Source organism: Pipistrellus hanaki, assembly GCF_964339955.1.
Source record: "Pipistrellus hanaki genome assembly, chromosome: 9".
Lineage (NCBI taxonomy): Eukaryota > Metazoa > Chordata > Mammalia > Chiroptera > Vespertilionidae > Pipistrellus > Pipistrellus hanaki.
Window position 1 is genome coordinate 42,365,235 of NC_140511.1, and position 24,753 is coordinate 42,389,987.

Here is a 24,753-nt window from a genome sequence, read left to right on the forward strand (position 1 = left end):
AACTTGTTTTGACAAAGTGAGGTGAGTTCTAATTAAACTTATCTGAAGCATGTATAGTTATTAAAAAGGTAATATTTTGGCACAGTTTTTAAATCAAAGAATGCTGGTATACTGAAAGATCAAATTTTAGATTAAGATAGGCAGCAACTAAGCTACATATCAACAATAAATGTTACATTAATTTTATACTCTAGGTAATTTTCCCAAATAATCTGTTATGGATCAATTTCCAAATCCTCCCCATTATTCATGTTACAGTCCTATCTTTCTGTCTTCCAAAGCTAAAACAATTTTCTTAAATGTAGCCTTTTAGCCGAAAACCGGTTTGGCTCAATGGATAGAGCCTTGGCCTGCGGACTGAAAGTTCCCGGGTTCGATTCCAGTCCAGGGCATGTACCTTGGTTGCGGGCACATCTCCAGTAGGGGGTGTGCAAGAGGCTGCTGATAGATGATTCTCTTTCATCGATGTTTCTAACTCTCTATCCCTCTCTCTTCCTCTCTGTAAAAAAATCAATATATATATATATATATATATTTAAATCAGCCTTTAAAAAATAAATACTAAATAAATGTAGCCTTCTACCACCTCTTTCTGTTGTGCCTCAACTGGCCTATCTCTTCCTGTCAAGGTTCTCTCATTTTTCTACTGTATATCATAGTCAGGTCTCCCCTTCAATTCTTAATTTCCTTCCCTGGTTTTTCCAACCATTCTCACCAGCTCCTACTGTTTTCATTTATAGAATTCTCCTTTCTCTTCATTGTTAGGGCCTACGTTCACAATACACTCTTCTGTCCTCTCCTTTTCATCAGTTTTTGTACACATTACTTCTTCACAACCTAAGGTTTCTCTTCTCTAGTCCTCAATCCCAAGAATGTCTACCAATCCACCTCTAGATTCCTGAACACATACTCTTGACTACCTTATCCCTAAGTATTCCTCCAGCCCCTTTTCTCTGTACAGTCATCAGTTTCCAAAATCTTGCCTGATGCTACAAACACCCCTCAAAACCAACTGCCTATTCAATTTTCTCTGCTTTTCAGCAACTAACACTGTCACGTTCAACTCAGTATGCTCTCTCCTACACCTCCTAAGTATCCCCTAAAACAGTGTTTCCCAAACTTTTGGCATAAGTGTACCCCTTCTATAATTTTCGTAACGCTGAGTACCCCTCGTACTCATGAGAACATAGAATTAGGCGCAGCTCAGCACGGTGCAGTGCATGTCCCCACCAAACTCCGGTGCAACGCGTACCCCACCAAACCCTTCCCGTACCCCTGGGGGTACGCGTACCACACTTTGGGGAACACTGCCTAAAACCTGGCGTAAGGTATTCAACAACCTAAAATTCCAAGCCTTATCTCTTCAACGCAGCTTTCTCCCCTGTAAACGGTTTCCCTGAAACATTGTAAGTAGCTACTTTCAATGCTTCATTAACTCTGTTTTTATCAAACCAGTACATGGCTTCCATCAGACCTATTTGCCAGGCAAAAATTAGTTGCCCGAATCTTCCTTTTGAAGCTTCCCATTCACGAAACCCTGTTCCTAGTCATTTCTCAATTTCTAGAGCCCATGGTCGCTTCTCTAACCTCCTCAGTCCTCTCCCTCACCACCCCTCCCCTTATTCTCTACCCTCAATTCTCATCGCATTCCTATTGCCCTAACCAGTCTTCTTGGCTATGTTATCCATCTTTCCTTAGGCCTATCCCCCCAGCTTTCCCGTTTCTCCTAACTCCCTGAATCTGCCTCTTACACCTTGAAGAACTCTCTCCAGAACCTACCTGCTCCCTCGTTCATTTCTTTATCTGATTCTGCTTCAGATGTTCTCCAGTTCTCACAGCTTTTCTAATATTTAGCTCTCACAGTCTTTCTCCTCCTCCTCCATCTTTCCCAAGTTGCTTCCCCTGAGAGAAATTCCCAACTTTTCTCTCAGTCATTCCCCATTTCCCTCAACCCTCCCTGTCAGCTTCAAAACCCACCTCTATCATCGCTGGACTCCCTTTTTCCAAACCTCCTCCATCCCTTCTTCTGTAGGTGCTTCCTAATAAGTCTCTTTGCCTTATTCCTTTCTCCCCTCAATACTATCTGTCCTCCGATTTCCATCAACTTGACGCCGCCCGTAGAGCCCAAACCTGGCTTCTACTCCACCTAAAGGTCTCCAGGCCGCCGCCGCCGCCACCATTCTCTCCTCTCCTCGGCCTCCCCTAGCGGTGCAGCTCCAAACGCGCAGAGACACCATTCTCCCACGGCCAACGCCTGGCCTCTGAGAAGAAGGGGTCGGGGTTACGTACCCCATTCGCATCTTGGCTCCGCTCTGATTGCCTCCGTTACCGGGCAGAGGGGGGCGAGAGGGCAGGCGGCCGAGGTGCATGCTCTTCTCGAGGGCGGACATGAAGGGGAGGCCGCAGTCACACAGGAGCCAAAGCTTAGTCCCAGGCTGAGTGCGGCCCAACCGGTCACAGCTCGCCCCTTTCGCCGCTCCCCAGTCGCCTTTGGACAGCACCCAACCAGCCGCAGAACCTCCCACCGACCACCGGCGCCGTAAAACTCCACCCACTCTCTTCAGGCGGTTTCAACGGAAGTGCGCAACAGGAAACTTCGCAAAGGACGCTGGGTAACGGAGTCTGCAGGCCCTTCAGGCCCCTCAGCGGAGAACTCCACTGGACCTCGCCGGAAGAAGAAGGGCCCCTGGTGGCAATGCACTCTGGGCAATGGAGTCCTCAAAGGAGGTCTCCCTTTGCGCCTGCGCAGCTGGAGGCGACGGCGCCCAACCCCGCAGAGGTAGCGTAGCAAAGCATCGTGGGTGTTGCAGTCTATTGGCGGGAAGGAGCCTTGGCGCCTTCCCTCCTCACCGCCTCCCAGGCTGTTGGAGGAAAAGCCGCTTCTCCGTGCCTCCCAGGCTGCCCAGCGGCGCCGCCGTTGCCGGGGAACGCAGGCGCGGAGGGAAGGGATGGCGGGAGGCGGCGGCGGCTTAGGGGCTGGGGCCGGAGTTGAGTTGGTGAAGAGAAGTTCGGCCTCGTCATGAAACAACGGAAAGGCCAGGGGCCTGGGGGCGGCCGAAGCCGCAAGAAAGGAGGTAACCTGAGCGACCAAAGGTTAAGGAAAGCGTGATAGGGTAGAGATAGGGAAGCAGGGTGTAAGGTGTTCTAGGGAGACCCCCCCCCCCCCCACATACACACACACACACACACACACATACACACACCTGCCTGTAAAAAAAGGGGGTGGGGGGAGGGCCGAGGAGGAAGAATAACCAGGGAATCGGGTTTAAAAAGAGGGCATTTGGCTCTCCAACAAATGGAAAGGAAATAGGGGCTGGAGTGGGGTGGGTACGGCAAACTGGACAAATAAATGGAGCCAAGTGAGAGCTAAAGGGTATACAGGGAGGACGCTTCTACAGTCTACAGATTGTTTTCTTTCTTTTACTTCTTAGAAATTGAGGTATCATTGACACAACATTATGTTAGTCTCCAGCACCTTTCAAATATATGACACACTGTTAACTACAGTCACCACGGTATACATCGCATCCCCATGACTTGGGGGGTTGGGGGGTGGGTTAATAACCAAGTTAAACATATGTGAGGATACACCTTTGGAGGTCCATCTAGGACAGAAGAAACATAATTTGGAGAGGGGCGTATGTCAGTAATCCTAATAGGCAAGGGTCATTGCTTTATACCTTACTGAATCCTCAAGAAGTAGCACAAAGTAGGACTCGGTAAATATTAGTTGAATGAGTGAAGCATGAGGGGCTTCAGACAGGAGTGGGGGAAGTTGTGGAGAGAGAGGAAGGAGTGGGGAGTGACACCCTGTGGTAGATAGGGTGGAAGTGGGGATGAGGGCATGAGGCTCTGAAGGATCTGAGATGACAGAAGAGTGTGTAGGTAGCCAGAGGTTATCATCAGATTAGTGCACTCCCAAGAGACACACAAAGAGAATTAATGGAAATAGCGATAATACACTAGGGGTGAGGACTGAAGCTGCAGCCTGGAAATGAATCTTACCAACTGTGTAAAGATATTTAAACAGTTTTGAGGCGGTGCCTTTCCTCCCAGGAGTGATGAAACATGGAAGTGGTCACTTTTGCTGCTCCCTATGTCAAAACAGTCAGGGTTATTTGGTTGATAGGAAAATCAAAATAGGAATAGCTTAAGATTGCCCTACACGCTATAATATATACATAGTAATTCTCTTCTATACACCTGTGTATAACTTTTGTATTGAAATAAGTTATGCATAAAGATTATGGTGGATTTTTTTTTTCTTTTCTATAGAGAACAGAGAAGGTGTTCATTTCAGAAATCCAAAGAGGTGTATATATAGATATCTCATCTGAGAGGTGTCAGTGTATTTTCTTGTGAGGCCTAACCACTCCTCAAGGGAGAAGTCAGAGGAATATAAAAGTGTGTGTAATGTAGGAATGGTTTCTTAAATCTGAGCCTTGGTTCGAAACATTAAAGGAAAGTTTTATAGAAAGCTGTGATTAATTGCCTCATTTACTTTTTGTGATTTGTCTGAAAGCCAGTAAATATTACAAACCCAACTTTGTGCCAAAAAAATAGTGTAGAATCTGAAGATAACTTCTGTATGTATTAACCTCTGTATTCATTGGCAGGAAAGTAAAAACAGACAATTTAAGGTGGCTTTATTAAGAATGGTGGACTTTGCATTAATCAAATCAACAGTACTTGGAAGAAAATTTTCAATTACTGAGATTTGCATGTCTTAACTTAGAATGTTCTTTACTTATAATAACCTGAACCAAACCCTAAATACTAAATTGTGATCAGGATGACTTAAGGGACCCAAATAGGTTATTCTATGGTATGGTTTGTTAGTTACCGCTCCTTTATTAGGATAGATAGGATAAGCCTGCTCTCTTGTTTTGTGTATTTTTATTCAAAAAGCAGATTATATATTTTCTGTATTTAGTGTAAATTTTGACTTGTTATTCTTGAATTCCTCCACAGGTTTGAGTGACATCCCTCCATCTACCAGCCTGCCACCTCTAGTTGAAGGCCAGCTACGCTGCTTTCTGAAACTTACTGTTAATAAAGTCGTATGGAAGATTGCAAAGCCTCCCTCTTGTGTACTTGTCCGAGTGAGATGGTGGGGAGAAACATCAGATGGAACCCTCTTTTGTCCCACAGACACATTGCAGACCGAACCAAAAGCTGTGAGAACAACTACACGTTATGCTATTCGCTGTGGTCCAAAGCAATTTACCTCTTACCTAACAGGTATGCTTTTTTCACCTATCATCCTAATAAGCATGTAGTAATGTTGTTAGCAATAGGTGTTACTATGTACCTAGTATCTATGGCATTGTTAATTGTTGAGGACTCAAAGAAGTAGTATAATGGCCATCGTTATTGAGAGTATACTATGCACTAGCAATTGATTCATGTTATTTCTTTTTTTTTTTTTTTTTTTAATATTTTACTGATTTTTTACAGAGAGGAAGGGAGAGAGATAGAGAGCCAGAAACGTCATCGAGAGAGAAACATCGACCAGCTGCCTCCTGCACACCCCCGACCGGAGATGTGCCTGCAAACAACGTACATGCCCCTGACCGGAATCGAACCCGGGACCCTTCAGTCCGAAGACCAACTCTCTACCGCTGAGCCAAACAGGTTTCGGCTGATTCATGTTATTTCTAATTCTTTTAAAAGAACGTATTTTATTGATTTTTTTACAGAGAGGATGGGAGAGAGATAAGAGAATTAGAAACATCGATAAGAGAGAAACATCGATCAGCTGCCTCCTGCACACCCCCTACTGAGGATGTGCCCAAACCAAGGCACATGCCCTTGACCGGAATTGAACCTGCCACCCTTGACTCTGCGGGCCGACGCTCTATCCACTGAGCCAAACCGGTTTCGGCATGTTATTTCTAATTCTTAATGACCCTTCAAGGTGGATGTTTTATCTGTTTTAATGACGATGAAACTGAGTTCAGAGATTAAATCAGTACTCTCTAAGGTTATATAGTTGATGATGGCAAAACTAAGATTTGAACCCACTTCTGTCTGACAACAAAACTTTTTACCAAATCATAGTTCTTTAATAATTATAGTCTTTGCTTTGGGACTTAAATTATGCTCAAAGAAAAAAGATATAGACATGAAATTTACTAACATTACAAGGTAATACATGCTAAATGCCAAATGAATGGTTTAGTGAATTAGTGCTATAGGTTTTTATAAAGCAGGGGTCCTCAAACTTTTTAAAGTGGGGGCCAGATCACGGTCCCTTAGAGAGCTGGAGGGCCGGACTATAGGAACTACTAATTCCTACTGTAACACCTCGGCTGCGCTCACTGCCCAAAAAACCTGGCGGGCCAGATCAGACTCCTCTGCGGGCCGCATGTGGCCCGCGGGCCGTAGTTTGAAGACCCCTGTTATAAAGGGAAGGATCCCTCTATAAGTATCCAAAGCCCAAATTTCTTCCTTTTTTTTTTTTTTTTTAAGGAAAATATTCTAAATTGTTCTGTATTATTTTTCAATATTTAGGTCACATTTTTGGGTTGTGAGGTTACTTATCAAATCAATCCAGTTTAAGTCAGTAAAAATCAAGCATTTATCATGTAAAATTGTTGAGCTAAAGAATACTGGAGAACCAAAAGTGAATTAAAGATTAACCTGGCCTTATGAAGCTTACATTCTATCAAGAAAACATTTTGAAAACATCAAATGTAAAGAACAAAAAAAATTCAGTAATTCAAAAAATATATATTGGATATTTAGCATGTGCTATACACATTGTGCTAGGCACTATGGGGTTACAAATGTGAATAAAAGTTTAATCACAATAGTAGCTAATTCTAACTAAATTCACAGAGTTTAGTTATAACAGAAGGTAGAAAGTGATAAGTGTTATTAAGAAGATCTGTGCAGTAGGCCTTCCTTCCCCTGGCTGCTGGCACTCGTTTTCCTCCAGGACCCAGGACTTCACTCTAGCTGGAGCCTTCAATATTCTCTGCTCTGGCTAGAGCACAGCTCCTATAGCTCCCTCTGCCCCCTACCCTTCCCTCATAGCAGGCGTCCTGCCCCTCCCTCTGCTCCAGGCCAGTGTATGCAAATTATCCTACCGTCTTTGTTGTGTTAATTTGCATACTCAGTCCTGATTAGCCAGTGAACTCCATGGAGTTATGGACAATTTGCATATTTCTCTTAGTGTGGGTGGGGATAATACAATAGCACTTACCTAGCAGAAATATTTGTGAAAATTAAACAAAAAAATTTTATGCCATTATTGTTCCAGTACCTGGCACATATGAGTGTGTGTGAGTCTTATAAAAATATAATGTGTTAGTAAATAACCAAAAAATGTTTGTACAGTTCCCTTATTCTGCATCTGTACATCATTTTATAGTCTTCAAAGCACTTTTACATTTATTAGCTCATGACTTGCAGATAGCTTCCATAGGAAGATAAGACAGGGTATGTGATAGGATAGGTAATTTGCTTAAAGACCTATAACAGTCATTAAGGCTCTACCATGTGAGAGGCCCCTGTGCTATGTTTTACTTGCAGTACCACTCTCATATAGTCATGCTGTAGTATGATGCCTGTTTTACAGATAACTGGCTTACACAGAAGTAGTTTTTTTATATTGGCACTATGACAACAGTCACAGGTCTTCTAATTATAGCCCCTATGCTCTTTTCACTACAGTATTGAATCTATAGTGAAAATGAATCATTTTCTCAACTTTGGTAAGCAAATATTCAGAAGTTATACTGTCCTGAAAGAATCTTAGATTCCAAATGAATGCATTATATTTCTTCTGCTGTAAATTATGACCATGAAGGTATTAAGTTTGAGCAACTAATTGAAGAATACAGTTAAGGAGTTTATTTTCATTCCTATTAGTTCCAAATGCTCTTAGTATTTCAGTACTCCAGATACAATCAAGGAGTAAGCAATTAGATACTCCTGGGAGGCAGGGACTAGCATTTGAATTTATGTAAGAGAAGCCCTTTGTCTAGTTCAAAATTAGAAATGGTGAGAATAAAAGAATTAAGAGTTACTGCTTTTTATATTTCAAAAGCTAAGCCTAAGTTCTTGCCAAATAAGTTAAAAATACTCTTGTTAAGGAAATTTTAAAATCAGATACTTGATATGCTAAATGTTTTTGTTCAATGCAATTCTTTTTTCTACATGCAAGATATTTTGTCATTGTTCTTCTCTAAAACTTTGTTCTGTTAATCATGGGTTCACTATCCCTCCTACCCCAGAATGATATAGTAAGTGCATTGTTTATTTGAAAATAAATTTTTAATGTAAAAAATTTTTTTTTCTAATGTCTACCTTTGTTCACTTCAAAAAATAAAAGTAAATGCAAGTATTTATATTATGATTGTTTCTGATTAGATATGGCTGTCCTGGTGCTGGAAGTGATCACCAGACTTGATCATCTTCCAATTGGTAGAGTTCAGATCAGTGGATTAGCCAAGCTTTCTCCAACCCATCACATCAATGGATTTTTCAGCATTGTTTCACCAACATCTAAGAAACTTGGAGAACTCCAGGTAAAGATACTTTAATTCTTTGTTGCATAGAATAAACAATTAGGGGCACAAGTAGTTGAGTCTGTTTGTAGGATAGATAGGTACATGACTCCCATATCACATGTTAATTCCCAGTTAATGCTTTTGTTCATATTTTTACCCAAAGGTATATAACATACCTTTGTTTCCCACTTATTCAGATCCTCTTAGTGACTTCACAAATGCTTGATATTTTTTCCTATTGGGAGATATTCAAATTCACTAATATTTTTTTAAAATTCTTTATTTTTATTGTTTAAAGTATTACGCAAGTCTCCTTTTTCCCCCAATGACCTCTCCCCAGCTGCTACCACCCCCTAGCACATGCCATCACCCCGCTACTGGCTATGTCCATTGGTTATGCTCATATGCATGCATCAAGTCCTTTAGTCGATCTCTTAACCCCCCTCCCACTCACCCCATCTTCCCTCTTAGATTGGATGGTCTGTTTAATACTTCTATAACTCTGGCTCTGTTTTTGTTCATCAGTTTATGTTGTTCATTATATTCCACAAATGAGTGAGATTGTGTGATATTTATCTTTCTCCAACTGGCTTATTACGCTTAGCATAATGCTCTCCAGTTCCATCCATGCTGTTGCAAATGGAATACTACAGGAGCGTAGTATTCCATTGTATAGATATACCATTTTTTTAATCTACTCATTTGTTGGTGGGCATTTATGCTGTTTCCAAATCATAGCTATTATAAATTGTGCTGCTGTGAACATAGGGGTGCATATATCCTTTCTGACTGATGTTTCTGATGTCTTAGGATATATTCCAGAAGTGGAATTACTGAGTCAAATGGGAGTTCCATTTTTAATGTTTTGAGGAAACTCCATACTGTTTTCCACAGTGGCTGCACCAGTCTGCATTCCCACCAGCAGTGCACAAGGGTTCCTTTTTCTCCACATCCTCACCAATACTTGTTTGCTGATTTGTTGATGAGGGCCATTCTGACAGGTGTAAGATGGTACCTCATTGTCGTTTTGATTTGCATCTCTTAGATGATTAGTGACTTTGAGCATGATTTCATATGTCTCTTGGTCTTCTGTATGTCCTTTTTTGAAAAGTGTCTATTTAGGTTCTTTGCCATTTTTTTTATTAGACTGTTTATCTTTTGTTAAATTGTATGAGTTCCTTGTAAAATTTGGAGATGGCAGATGGGGCAAGTAGGCCGGCAGTGGGGAGCAGTTGGTGTCGAGAAGGCCAGAATGGGAGAGCAGATGGGGACGAGCAGGCCAAAGGGAGTAAATTGGGCAATCAGGCCAGTGGGGGGGAGGAGGGGAGATGGGAGGGAGGAGTTGGGGTCAATCAGACCGGCATGGGGGGCAGTTGGGAGCGAGCAGACTGGCAAGAGGGGCGAGTTGGGGGCAATCAGGCTGGTAAGGGGGGGCATTTGGGGGCGAGCAGGCTGACAGGCAGAGTGGTTAGGGGTGATCAGGCAGGCAGGTAGGTGAGTGGTTAGGAGCCAGCGGTCCCAGATTGTGAGAGGGATGTCTGACTGCCAGTTTAGGCCCCATCCCACAAGGGTCCCAGATTGGAGAGGGTGCAGGCTGGGCTGAGGGACACTCCTTGCCCAATGCACAAATTTCATGCACTGGGCCACTAGTTATTAAGATAAAAACTTGAAAAATTATATATTTATTTATTTATTTATTTCATAGAGGAAGAGAGAGACAGAAAAATCAATGATGAAAGAGAATCATTGATTGGCTGCCTCCTGTACCACTCCCACTGGGGACTGAACCTCAAACCTGTGCCTGTGCCTGACAGGAATCAAACAATGACCTCATGGTTTATAGGTCTATGCTCAACCACTAAATCACACCAGCCAGGCTAGTCTTTTTATTCAACATTCCGGTCTGCTCGACACCAACTGCCCCCCACTGCCAGCCTGCTTGCCCCATCTGCCATCCTGCTCAACCCCAACAGCCTCTCCCCCCAATCTCCGCTGGCCTGATCACCCCCAACAGCCCTTCCCTCCTGGCCTGATCGCCCCTAACTGCCTCTGCCCCAGCCCCGCCACCATGGCTTTGTCCAGAAGGATGTCTGGAAGGTCTCCCAGTCTAATTAGCATATTATCCTTTTAGTAGTATAGATTTTGTGTCATGAATACCACTTATTAGCTTTTAAAAAATAAATCCTGCTTAAATTTCAATACATTTCTGTTTATTCCATTTTCATCATGCATCTTTTCTACATACTGATTATGCCTCTGTAATTTGCTTCATAAATGCTAACTTTTGATAGTCTCATTTTTTTTTTTGCTTTATTTCATCATGGAATATTCTATTCCATAAGAAAATGCCTTCCATTTCTTTTGAAAATAGTTCTCTCTTTTATGAATACTAGTATAAGAAATATTTAACTTTCCTCTTGATTCTACTGTAAGAAAGATAGCAACCTACATAACACAGAGACATTGTGGCAATATTACAAACAATTCTATAAATTTGACAGTTTAAATAAAATAGATCAATTCTTTGAAAACCACACTACCAGAAATCACTCAAGATGAAATACATAACTTGCATAGACCTCTAAACTATTAAAGAAATTGAATTTGTAGTTTAAAACCTTCAAAAAAAAGAAATCTGGCTTAGGGAAAAAGCAAAACTCAGTGATGGGCCAGCCAGCAGGTCAATGTTAAGGCCCGGGAACAATAATTATTCTCAGTGTCTCCTTTGTTTCTAGAATACATTTTCGGTCTTTTAGCAAGTGAATTGCAAGGGAATGCTTGCTGACATTCACATTTGGGCAGCCAGAATTTTATGTGATGCTATTACAATGAGCACAGAGTATTTGTCCCACTGCATTCCTGTCTATTGTCTTTGTAGAAAACCTTGATAATAATAGATTTAAAAGACTGTGTTATTTGGTTCATGAACAAAATTCTCATTAAGACCCAAGTATGTTTTATTGAGTCTGTGCCTTAGCAGTTTCTCTGCACAGATTATTTCATTGACCTTCCCAGAGACATCTTCAAGCATCTAACTGCAATCTTTCATTTTTGTTTGATTCTCTTTGGCTGCTTAAATAATTCCTGCTGCTTTTTTTGTTATTGTATTATAACTAAATTTTCAATACAGCTATTCTTTGCTTTTGGAGTATATTCAACTTTCTTGTGTAGAGTTGTGCTCTAGAATCTATTTTATTTTCTATTTCTCATTAGGCTTTTCTCCATTAGGCTTTTTAGATGACTGGAGAACCTTTTAATGGGGAACCTGAACTCACAAGAAAGAGATGATAAAGGGAATTTCAAGTGATTAATTTTTGTCTAAGTGTTTCTCCCTCCTCACCCTGCCTTATTCCCAGCATAGAGCAAGGGCCTTATTTTTCTCAAATAACTAACAATGACGACATGGGAGATAATGTCACTCTTGTATTGTTCAGTTTATTAGTCATTAGGCATAATAGACTTGTACACTGTGTACTATGCTAATTAGTCCACAGAAAAAGAATATGAAAGTCCATGCCTTCAAGAATTTCATAATATAATAGGGATGAAAAATAAGCTACAAGTTACAAATATTACCTCTAAGCCTCTCTTGGTCCTTTGTAATCTTCTAATTAGGGTAATATACTTTTCTGACAGTGTTATATGAGCTTTTCTGTGAAAGGAACTCAGCACAGCTTCTGGCCTGTAGTAAAGTGTTCAATAAGTGGTGGTTACATTGATTGATACAGAGTAAGCAGAAACATGAAGAAGGGAGTGGCTATGACATCTCTTCTTGGATACAAAGAAGTTTACACAGAAAAAGTAATACTGATGAAATGCCATATACAGAGGCATAAGGGAATGAATATAAGGTACATTTAGAGAATCCTAAGTAATGGTATACCAACAAGAGAGGATTGGAGGAGGAAAGAACAGTGAAGATGAGGCTTCTGAGGTAGGCAGGGATTTTAACTTGGTCCTATGAGGAATAGGGGACGTTAATTTATAGTAAGCAAAGAGTCTCAAAATTAGTAAATACTAAAGACAAGTTCTCGTATATTACATGTCTCTTTCAGGTCTCACTTGCCCTGGAGCCTCTGTCAGAAACTTATGACAGCTACAACCCTCTTCTTACCACTGATGTGACAGAAAGTATACTTTTATCTGAGGAGGGATTCAGAGAATATACTGAACCCAGCAATACCCAGTTTCTGGTTCCATCAAGACCTCGTAGGACATCTACCACCAAAATTAATGGAAAAGAATTAACAGCCAATAGTAGTAGATCAACCACTCCAAGGTAATTACCACACCTAATACCAGTCTGTCAGCTAATTCCCACTGCACTCTTAATTTCTTTCATTTTGTGATTGGGTAAAAGAGTAAAGGTAGTCTTTCCTCTCTCATTTAGCAAATAGTGACTACTGGGCATAGGAATTAATAAGACATACAAAACCATCATGGGGTTGTAAAATACAATATAGGAAGTATAGTCAGTAATAAGGCCTGGTGCACAAAATTTGTGCCCCGGGGGGGGGGGGGGGGCGGGTGTCTCTTAACCCAGCCTGCATCCTCTCCAATCTGGGACCCCTCGAGGGATGTCCCACAGGCAATGGGACATCCCTCTCACAGTCCAGGACTGCTGGCTCCCAACTGCTCACCTGCCTGCCTTCCTGATCACCCCCTAACCACTCCATGCCAGCATGATTGATGTCTAACTGTTCCCCTGCTAGCCTGTTTGCCCCCAATTTCCCTCCTCTGCCAGCCTGGTCACCCCTAACTGCCCTCCCCTGCAGGGCTGATTGCCCCCAACTGCCCTCCCTTGGAGGCCTGGTCCCTCTCAACTCTGCTCTCCTGCTGGCCATCTTGTGGTGGCCATCTTGTGTCCACATGGGGGCAGCCATCTTGTGTGTTGGAGTGATGGTCAATCTGCATATTACTCTTTTATTAGATAGGATAGAGGCATGGTGCCTGGGTGGATTTCAGCTGGTTTGCCCTGAAGGGTGTCCTGGATCAGGGTGGGGGTTCCCCTAGGGTGTGGGGCGACCTGGGTGAGGGGCCTGTGGTGGTTTGCAGGCTGACCACACACACACACACACACACACACACACACACACACACCTGGCAACCCAAACAGAGGCCCTGGTATCTGGGGTTTATATATCTTCTACAAATTGAAACTTTGTAGCCTGGAGCCTCCTGCTTGCTCCATGGCGGCAGCCATTTCTGTTGGAATTTATTTACCTCCTATAATTGAAACTTTGTACCCTTGAGTAGAGGCTTGAGCCGGCCAGGGTGTGTGGAAAGCTTGGCTTCCTCCATTTCCAAAGAAACCCAAGCCTCCCTCCTGCTCTCTGTGGCCGTAGTCATCTTGATTGGAATTAATTTGCATATTTACTCTGAGTGGCTGGTGGTTGTCAAGGGGTGATGGTTAATTTGCATATTACTCTTTTATTAGATAGAATAACATGATGCCAGGTGGGTACTAAAGTTATTGGAGGGGATCACTTTGTAAGTTATATAATGTTTAATCACTGTACTGTACATCTGAAACTAATATAAAATATTAAAAGACAATTGGCATTGAAAAATAAAATAATAAGACACAATTCCTGTTTTTGAGGTTGGCTTACAGTCTAGTGGGGAGGCCAACATCCAGGTAAATAAGTATGACTAAGTCATATACAGATGACATGATAGATGCCCATGAGGAAAGAGGGAAAGGCAGTATTTTGTGAAACAGAATAGAGTAAAAGGAATAGCTTTTTATTTTAAATAATAATGAAGCATTTGCTGTGTCAGTCCTAACACTTTAACCACAACCACACAGTAATAGGCAAAGCATCTATTACTTATTTCATTTGGGACATGAAAAGCAGATTACAAAATCTAAGCTGCACTGCTAGAATCACTTTCTGTCTCTGACAAAGTGGAATGTTACCATATGGATAAGAAACTGCTGATGTTTTTTATTTTAAAACAGGGGAAAGGACCACTTGTACTTTGCAGAGAACTCTGATAGAATAAAGGACTCTTTTTTTGGACTACAGCACCATCTTAATTCAGGGCAGAGTGTAGAGTCTATGGCTCTGAAAGGCAAAGCCCCACAGAAACAGATGTCTCTTCTCAACAGTTCTGAATTGCAGCCTCAAATTAAGACAGTTGCCAAGAGTCACAGTGACTCATGCATTCTTTCTTCAAACAATCCCCCTACCAAGGACCTTCTTTCGGGTATGTACATGTTGTGAACTCAGACTAAACTATATTTATTGGGATTACGCTGCTTGTTAGCCAGCCTACAAAGAGAACCAAAACTTCTATTTGAACTAAATGGCCAAATAAAAGAACCAGAATTTCTCACCATTTAAAGGCAGATCCATTAAGCCATTAGTTACTTCTAAATACTAAATGCTTATAATTGTAGGTTTAGGAAAGAAACCTGGTGATGGGGGAAATCCTTTATCATAGAAAAATATTAGTTCTTATTTGTTCTGAAGTAATTCAAGGCAAATAAGGTTTTGTCTCAACACCAGCATTTACTTGTATGACTGTGCAGAGGCTAGTATTAAGTCTGTTTCACGCTCTGAAAACATCTCAGAGGGGAACATTCAGTGCACAGCAACTGCTGATTTTAAGCCTGGGAAATAAATATGACTTGCAGGCAAACAGATGTAGAAATGAGTCACTTTATCTATGTAAGGGCTTAGACCGAAATAAAAAAGCAAATAGGAACTGGATCAGATTATCTCAAGTTAGGGAGGTAACTTACATTACACTGTTATGGTCCATTATATATCTCTGTGACATTGAGAGCATGACAGGAATTTGTTTCCATCCTCACAAGTAAAATTTCCAAAGTAGAAAGTCTGCAGCGTTAGCAGAAAAGTCTTTGAAATAACTATTTGGGTACATGATTTACATTAGTAAGGGTCTTTTATTAGTGAAGAAATTTTGTTTATATTTGTAAAATTGAAATCTCTTTGCTCCCCTATTTTAAAAATATACTCTGATTATAATCTATTAATTTTAGTCTTTAATGCAACCTAGGCTATACTAATAAGAAAGAAAATGGTCCCACCGTACTTAACAGTTGTCAGCTTATACCTAGAATATTTTGTGTAGACCTGAACACCAGATTTTGAGAAAGATATCTGTCCGCTCATTAAGCAGTTATTTTTCAGCACCTGTTCAATGTCTCACATTCTCATAGGTGTCAAGGTTACGGAAATTTAAATTAAAAAACACAAACTCCTGCCTTATGGATCTTATATTCTAGATGGGAAGACCAATGATAAACTAGATAAATAAGTACACAATGTTAGGTGGTAATAATAACAAGGGGAAAATATGAAGCAAGTCAGGTGGGAGAGGGAGTATTAGTTTTACATAGTCTGACAAAGGTAGTCCTCATTCAGAAAGTAACAGAGTAAAGCTCTAAAGATGGTTCCTTCTATAAGAGTAAGTAGGTCAATGAGGGGGGTAGAGGGGAGAGAAGAAACTTATGTAATGCTTTAAACAATAAAGAATTTAAATTTAAAAAAAAAGAGTAAGTAGGCTGGTGAAGGGATCACTGAGAGATATTTAGCCTTGAGAAAGCAGTTACCATTTATTGAGCTAGTATCATATGCTAGCTACTGTGCAAGTCCATATTTCACTTGGTTTTAAAAAAATTATGTGTACAAGTGCCTTATACACATAATTTTTTTAAAACCAAGTGAAGTAGGGACTTCTATCTCCATTTTTAAAAATATATTTTATTGGTTTTTTTACAGAGAGGAAGGGAGAGTTAGAAACATCGATGAGAGAGAAACATCAATCAGCTGCCTCCTGCACACCCTGTACTGGGGATGTGTCCGCAACCAAGGTACCTGCCCTTGATCGGAATTGAACCTAGGTCGATGCTCTATCCACTGAGCCAAACCAAAAGATCTTTTCTCCATTTTTAAATGAAGACACAGGATTAGAGTTAGGGAGGTCCTGCCGGGTCAAAGAGGGCAGCTGTTCCTCAGCTCTGGTTCATTGTCTTAGAAGACTCCAAGGCAAGGTCATCTGCCTTACGCTACTATAAATAAGGTAGTTAACCTAGGCCTGCCTGCCCTTTTTTTTTTTTTTTTTTTTTTTAATCAAAACTGCTGGCCAGTGTTCAAGCCAAACGGAATATGCCACTTACAACCCATGGTCTGCCATGTGCAGCCGTAAGAGTTATAAGGATCAGTGGGTTTAAAGATAAACCAAGACAGATTGTGATCCAGTGTAAATTAGTAATTTTTACACTGTGTAAAATTAGTAAGGACAGCTTCAAGGTGTAGTGAATTCTCTATCCCTGGAAATGGAACTATTACAGATTAGATTAAACCATCAAGTAGGCAGACATCATCTTTAAGGGTCCCTTTCAAACACAAGATTATGGAGGACTAAGATTAAGTGGATCTAGATCTGAGGTTATTGGAGAGATATAACAAATGCATAAACCTAATTATCTTCCTGGTCTTCTTCATTGTACTGACATCATACCGGGAAAGGAGGTACAGAGCTGAATTAGTCAACCAGCTAGTATTTATAAAACTAACTATACATCCAGCTTCTAAGAGTTGGGGATTTAGAATAGATGGCAAGGAGTTGGAACAAAAACCAGAAGCTTTATAATATCCCTGTGTTTGACAGGAGCTGTTTTCAGCACGTAGGAAGTACACAGGGGTACATTTGTCCTGACTCGCTTGAGTGCCCTTCCCTTGTGTTCAGGAAATGACAGCTTTTATAGTGAAAGTACCACCTTCCTCTGGAGATGGGAGATAAGATTTTTCTATTCCCATGCCTTAGCCTTTAGAGGAGCTTTTCTAAAAATGGCTATTTCAATAATGAAGCCAGTTGGAGGGCCAGTAAATGGACTACCTGTGCTCAGAGTTTTCCTACTTTTCCTCCTTAATATTCATTTCTTTTAAAACCTTGCTTTTGGAAAATATCTTTTGAGTGCCTATTTAGTGTCAATCACTGTTTTGAGTATTGCGGTTGGAATAATAAATAAGATACAGGCCTTGACCTTAAGAAATTTAGCCTAGCAAAGGCATCAGAGTCTAAAGCAGAAACAGTATAATATGTATGATACATATAACAATGGAAATATTTATTAAAACATTTTATCAAGTACCTGATATAAATCAGGTATTGTACCAGACACCAAGGAAACAAAGACAAACAAGAACCAATCCCTAGTCTAGAAGTTGATGGGGTGAGATAGAAAATTATAGTACCTCATGATAAATTCTTTGATGGAATTAAATACCTATAGCTTTGAGAGCACAAAGTAACTATTCTGATTAAAGACTTGAACATAGTTAAGTATGGTTAGATCATAAAGTACCAAGGCTATTTTATCTCTCTAGAAATACTTTGGGTCTCAGTAGAAAAATTATTTTTCTACATGCCCTGAAATCAAATAAAATTTATTGGCACTGCTTATCATTAACTACTTTATTCATAAAGCATTTATTGAGTGGACCCACCTCAGTAAAGAACTTGTAGCCCTGTTGGAGGGCTCAGTTGATTGAGCATCATCATGTGCACCAAAAGGTTGCCAGTTTGATTCCTGGTCAGGGCATATGCCTGGGTTATGGGTTCAATCCCCCATCAGGGTACATGTGGAAGGCAGGCAAGATCTCCCTCTTCTCTCTTCTCTCTTCTTTCTTCTCTATTCTCTCGTCTTTCTTCTCTCTTCTCTCTTCTTTCTCTCTCTCTCTCATATCCTTGGGTAAGGATTGAGAAAAAAAAAGACTTTTAACTACATCAAATAAAGCCAAGTACAAACTAGAAACTAAAGGTAAAAGGTTTCCTCTCACATAGCAAGCTTCTTTAGCCAAATTCCAATGCTAGCAGACTGTTTGTGTGTTTTGTTTTTTTTAACTTTTCTCATTGAATAAATAAGACATACATTTTCTGACTGAATCCTAATGAGATTTTTTAATTAAAACAAAAATACTGCCCTGATCAAGTGCTTCGGTTGGTTGAAGCACAGTCACATACACCAAAAGGTTGCAGGTTCAATTCCTGATCAGGGCCCATACCTAGTTGCGGTTTCAATCACCACTTAGTGTGCATTTGGGAGGCAGCCAGTTGATGTTTCTCTCTGTCTCTGTCTGTCTCTCGCCCTGCCCTGCCCTGCCCTGCCCTTCCATCAGTGGGGAAAATATCCTCTGGTGAAAATTAACAAACAAACAAAAATAACAACCTTAAAATGAATTCCGAATAGAATATTTGTGCAGCCATTATTTACATAGAAAAAGGTTATGCATATAGTTAAGTGAAAAAGCAATTACAAAACAGTATACATAATATGTACCATTTTGTATATATAAAGGGCAGGCATACCTCAGAGATAATATTTGGATTCAGTTCTAGACCACAATAAAGCAAATATCGAAATAAGGCAAGCCACATGAAATTTTTGGTTTCCTAGTGCATAAAAGGTGTTTTGGGGTTTTTTTGCACTATTCTGTAGCCTATTTAAAGTGTGCTATTAAGTCTATATAGCATTATATTAAAAAATAATGTACACCTAATTAAAAAATGGTTTATTGCTAAAAAATGCTAACCATCATCTGAGCCTTCAGTGAGTTAATAATCTTTTTGCTGGTGGAGGGTGTTGCCTCAATGTTCATGGCTTACTGACTGATCAGGGTGGTGGTTGCTGAAAGGGTTGGGATGGTTGTGGTACTTTCTTAAAAATAAGACAGTGAAGTTTGCATCAATTGACTCTTCCTTTGACTTGAACACTTGCCATTGTAGGGTTATTGATTGGCCTGACTTCAATATTGTTGCCTCGGAATGGGTAGGCTTAAAAAGAGAGAGATATCGAAGCGACCAGGAGATGGAGCTGTGAGAGCATACACATTTATTGGTTAAGCTTACCATCTTATATGGATGTGGTTTATGGTGCCCTAAAACAATTATAATAGTAACGTCGAAATTCGCTGGTCACAGATCACCACAAGAAATAGTAATGAAAAAGTTGAAATACTGACAAAGACACAAAGTGAGCAAATGTGATTGGAAAAATGCCACTGATAGACTTGCTTAGCACAGGATTCCCACACACCTTCAATTGTAAAACTCACCTTATCTGTGAAATACAATAAAGTGAAGTGTAATAAAATGAGGTATGCCTATATAAGGAATATGTTGAAATGTTAACAATTAGTATTCTTGGGTACGGCATTGATGGGTCTAGCAGTTTCCTGCTGCTGCATAACAAATTACCACAAACTTAGTGGCTTAAAACAACACCCACATTTATTAACTAACAGTTCTGTGGGTCAGAAATCCAGCAAGGGATGGCTAGTTTTCTGCATAGGGTATCAGAGACTAAAATCAAGGTGTCAGCTAAGACAAGTTCTCATCTGGAAATTCTTCCAAGGTCATTCTTGTTGGCAGAATTCTGTTCCTTTCAGTTGTACAACTAAAGTCCCATTTCCTTGCTGGCTGTCAGCCAGGGGCCACTTGGCTCCTAGAGACTGCTTACATTTTTTGCCACATGGTCCCTTCTGACTTCAAGATGGCAGTGATACTTTTAAGTCCTTCATAGGCTTCAAATCTTTGACTTTCATATCTTGCAGACAGTTAAAGAAAATTGTTTTTAGAAGGTTTGGGCCCACCTTCCTATCTTAAGGTTAACTGACTTGGAATCATTATGACCTCTAAAATCCCATCAGGGCAATGCCTCAATGAGTGTGTGAATCATTGGGAGAAAGTATGTGTACACAGGAGCTGGGGAATCTTGGTGGGGTTGGGGTTAGAGGGCATCTTCGGATTCTGCCTACCTTGATGAGTGATTTTTTTTTTTTTAAGCTTAGTTGTATTTTCACTAAATTACACATTGATCATAATATTTTGGGGTTTGTGTTTGCATTTTTGTTTTTCTTTGTGTGTGTGTATTTTTAGTTTCTAAGCTATATTTTAAATTCTTTTTACTAATAAATATTAGATGTTTACAAATCTGGTTAGCTTGTGTATTTTTTTTTCCTCAAAGCCTGTTTACCATATCTTTATTGATAGAGCTATAAAACTCTAGACCAAGATAAATGGTGTCTAGGATTATTCCCTCTAAACAATTGTGGAAACTCAAGAAAAGAATACTTCCCAGTATTCCTTACAATAATGCCACTAGTGCTAAGCTTTTAAAAAGAAGTCTAAGAACTAAAATGGGGTCACATGTAGTGTAGCGGTTAAAATCAGAAGGTAGGGAGTTGTCCTGGCTATATCTACATGTACAGCATGCATAACAAGCAAATTACTTATCCTCTGCACCTCAATAATGACAGAGAAGTCAGGTCTCTTCAGAAGAGAGACTTCATTCACTATAATACCACCATCTAAAGCAATTCTCATATTTGTTGTAAAATGAATGTTCTCAAGGGATTCTCAAGCTAGTGGGGAAGGCAAACAAGTAAGCCATTACAGTGCACTGTGATAAGTCTCGTGATAGAAACAAAGATGCTAAAGATTACAAGTATTTCTGCTGAATTTTAGATTTTTTGTGTGTGTGCTACTTTTGTCCTCCTCAGCTCTGTTGGAACAAGGCAATAAACTACGTAATGCCATGGTGGTTTCTGCAATGAAATCAAGCCCAGATACTAGCATGTTATTGGACGAAGTTCATCCTCCTATGAAGGAAGACTTTCTTAGAGCATCAACACAGTAAGCTGTAAAATAAACATGAACCCCAACAGTTTATTTCTTGATAGTTGTTAATGTTTTTTTTTTTCAAATTATGGACTAAATAATTTTGTAAGTGTTCAGCAAACAATTCTTAAAGTGATGGAAAAGAAACCTAAACTAGAAGTTAAGATAATCAAAATCTAGACCTAGCACTGGCACTTACTAAAATATGTAAATGACTAAATCCTTTGCTTCCTCTGACCAGTATGCCTATATTTGGGATTGGGATATTCTGTCCTCCCTCTCTTATAGAAATGAAGTGATATTCTAATGTAGGAAAAGGCTGTGTAAATTGTGAAATTTTATATATATTTAAGATAGTGACATCTAACGTGTGTTAAATTTTCCCTGCTGAACTATCTCTTAGCTCAATTAATCTAATTTAGATTGTTTTCCATGTGTCAGCCACTCCATGCTGTCTTTAAAATATATATATATATATATATATATATATATATATATATATATATATATTTTTCCCCCCCCCACACCTTAGAATCAAAGCCTTATCTAAAAATCAACCTAAAGACCACAATGAAGATCACCTCCTCCCTCTAACTGAGAACAAATTTTGGAAACAAGACACAAAAGCCGATACCAGAGCCATACAACTACTATTGGGCAGGTAAGAGCTCTTAACTAGCTTTCTTTGCTTTAAATTTTTTTGCTATATCATTATTACATTGTTCACAGATTTATCTTCATAAAGTAACATTTCCTTAGAAAAGCAAAGTCATTCTCTTGTTTACTTGTTGCACACTAAATAAAAACCATCATTCATTACCCACTAAGTAAAAATTTAATCTTTAGCCTTTTCTTCTTCTTTTTTTTATTTTAGAAATTCTTTTTATTTTTTAATTCTCACCTGAGGATATTTTTCCATTGATTTTTAGGGATAGTGGAAGGGAGAAAGAGAAACAGAAACATCCATGTGAGAGAGAAACATTGATTGGTTGCCTCCCACTCGTGCCTCAAGCAGAGAGGGGCTATCGAGGTACATGCCTTGACCAGAATCAAACCCAGGACCCTTCAGTCCACAGGCTGATGCTGTATCCACTGAATCAAACCAGATAGGGCTAGCCTTTAATTCTTAACTTCAATTAAAGAATGGTCTCAAATCTACCTTTTCTTTTTTTTAATATATTTTTATTGATTTCAGAGAGGAAGAGAGAGGGAGAGAGAAATAGAAACATTAATGATGAGAGAGTATTATTGACCAGCTGCCTCCTGCATGCCCCCTACTGGAGATCAAGCCTGCAACCCGGCATGTGTCCTTGGCTGGAATCGAACACAGGACCCTTCAGTACGTAGGTTAGTACTCTATGCTGAGCCAAACCAGCTAAGGCCTTTTTTTAAAAAACAATTTTTATTGATTTTAGAAAGGAAGGGAGAAGTAGAGAGCGATAGAAACATCAATGATAAGAGAGAATCATTGATCAGCTGCCTCCTGCATGCTCCCACTGGGGATCAAGGCACAACCATGTGCCCTTGACCAGAATCAAACCCTAGACCCTTCTACAAGCTACGGCCACCTTTTCATTATCTCCCAACTTTATCTCCAACACCAGTGTTAGGGTATAATGAAAAGAGCATGGATTTTACACAGGCACAAGTTGAAATTTGGAATCTGTCTCTTATTACCCAGTGCACGAAATTTGGTCACAGGTAGGGTCCTTAGGCCTGGCCAGCGACCACGCCAATCTGTGGGGTGACCAGCAGGGTAATCAGGGGGTCCCCACTGGCACCTGCCTTAGCTGGCCTGCATTGAGCATCTGACCCCTGGTGGTCAGTGCACATCATAGCAACCAGTTGTTCCACTGTTTGGTCAATTTGCATGTTAGGCTTTTATTATATCGGATGTGGTTTGCACAATTAGGCAGGAAAAAATAAGCATGGTTCTAATTGGAAAGGAAAAAGTAAAATTATTTCTAGTCATAGATGACAGGATCTGGTATGTGGAAAACCCTAAAGAATGCACTAAAAAATAATTAGAACTAATAAATTCAGGAATATTGCAATATATGAGATTAACATTAAAAAAAAGTTGTATCTATACCAGGGGTCCTCAAACTTTTTAAAGTGGGGGCCAGATCACGGTCCCTCAGAGAGCTGGAGGGCTGGACTATATGAACTACTAATTCCTCCTACTGTAACACCTCGGCTGCGCTCACTGCCCAAAAAACCTGGCGGGCCGGATCAGACTCCTCTGAAGGCCGCATGTGGCCCGCGGGCCGTAGTTTGAAGACCCCTGATCTATACTAATAAAAGGGTAATATGCTAATTAGACTGGGAGACCTTCTGGACAGTCATGGTGGCGGGGCCGAGGCAGAGGTGGTTAGGGGCGATCAGGTCGGCAGAGGAGGGCAGTTGGGGGTGATCAGGCTGGCGGGGGGCAGAGGCAGTTGGGGGCTAGCAGGCTGGCAGGATGGGAAGTTGGGGGGGCAAGTAGACTTGCAGGGGAGGCATTTGGGGGCAATCAGACTGGCAGGCAGAATGATTAGGATCAATTTGGCAGATGGGCAAGTGAGCGGTTAGGAGCCAGTGGTCCCAGGTTGCAAGAGGGGTGTCCCAGATTGGAGAGGGTACAGGCTGGGCTGAGGGACACACACACACACGGTGCACTAATTTCGTGCACTGGGCCACTAGTCCTATATAATAAAACCTAAATATTCAAATCGACCAAACGGTTGAACGACCAGCCACTATGAAGTGCACTGACCACTAGGGGTGGTCAGACTGAGGTGACTGGCGGCAGCAATAGGGGTGCAGGGCATGCCAGTAGGCTACACCAAGCCACCAGCCAAGGCGGGTGCCAGTGGAGGGCCCCCCCCCAATTGCCCCACTCACTGGTCACCCCACAGATGACCCTGATCACCACCAGGCCTAGGGACCCTACTCTCTATATTGGGAATTGTCTCTTAGATTTAAAAATTAAAACCTGGCAAGGCTACTCTAACACTGAAAAAACAGGATGATGCAGCGATGACATATGTGGACCCTGGCTTGTACATATTATGGTCATCCCTGATTCTGACACTTATAACTGTGTGACAAAGCCAATTACTTAACTTCTCTCTGCTTCAGTTTTTACACCCATAAGATGAGGGAAATGGTACTACTGCCTCAGAAGGATCATGTTATGTGCTACTTTTTATAATCAGGGCAAAAAATGAAACTGCCCATACAACAGCAAGATGCCTTTCACCTGTATGAAAACTATGGTCACTGGTGCATGATTGCAAGAGGGATCTCCAACTACCAGTTCAGGCCCAACATCCTCTGGAGGATCCCAGATTGCGAGAGAACACAGGCCAGGTTGAGGGACCCCTCCTTTACTACCCCCTCCCACTCCTATGCACAGATTTCATGCACCAGGCCTCTAGTTTTTATATACTTGCAATAGGTAGTCCAAAATTGAAATTAAGAAATAATTCATTTATAGTAACATTGATAAGAATAAAGTACTTAGGGATAAATTTAACAAAAACACAAAACGTAAACTCTGAAAATTGCAAAACACTGTTGAAAAAAATGAAATTGGAACCTT

The 24,753-nt window shown here is 40.6% G+C and overlaps 2 protein-coding genes across 2 annotated transcripts in view; one reads left to right on the top strand and one right to left on the bottom strand.

Moving 5' to 3' along the window:
• PPME1 (protein phosphatase methylesterase 1) overlaps nucleotides 1–2,582 on the bottom strand; it is a 37,993-nt gene extending 35,411 nt beyond the window's left edge. Inside the window, exon 1 of the mRNA XM_084893417.1 lies at nucleotides 2,290–2,582. Within this exon, the coding sequence (XP_084749543.1) occupies nucleotides 2,290–2,390 (101 nt within the window). The 5' untranslated portion in view covers nucleotides 2,391–2,582. The remainder of the gene's footprint in view (nucleotides 1–2,289) is intronic.
• A 201-nt stretch (nucleotides 2,583–2,783) lies between these two features.
• The window catches only part of C2CD3 (C2 domain containing 3 centriole elongation regulator), a 109,254-nt gene continuing 87,284 nt past the window's right edge, over nucleotides 2,784–24,753 (top strand). The window contains exons 1-7 of the mRNA XM_084893363.1: nucleotides 2,784–3,074; nucleotides 4,972–5,241; nucleotides 8,377–8,534; nucleotides 12,572–12,795; nucleotides 14,479–14,726; nucleotides 21,053–21,185; nucleotides 21,703–21,831. Coding sequence (XP_084749489.1) covers nucleotides 3,020–3,074; nucleotides 4,972–5,241; nucleotides 8,377–8,534; nucleotides 12,572–12,795; nucleotides 14,479–14,726; nucleotides 21,053–21,185; nucleotides 21,703–21,831 — 1,217 coding nt within the window. The 5' untranslated portion in view covers nucleotides 2,784–3,019. The remainder of the gene's footprint in view (nucleotides 3,075–4,971; nucleotides 5,242–8,376; nucleotides 8,535–12,571; nucleotides 12,796–14,478; nucleotides 14,727–21,052; nucleotides 21,186–21,702; nucleotides 21,832–24,753) is intronic.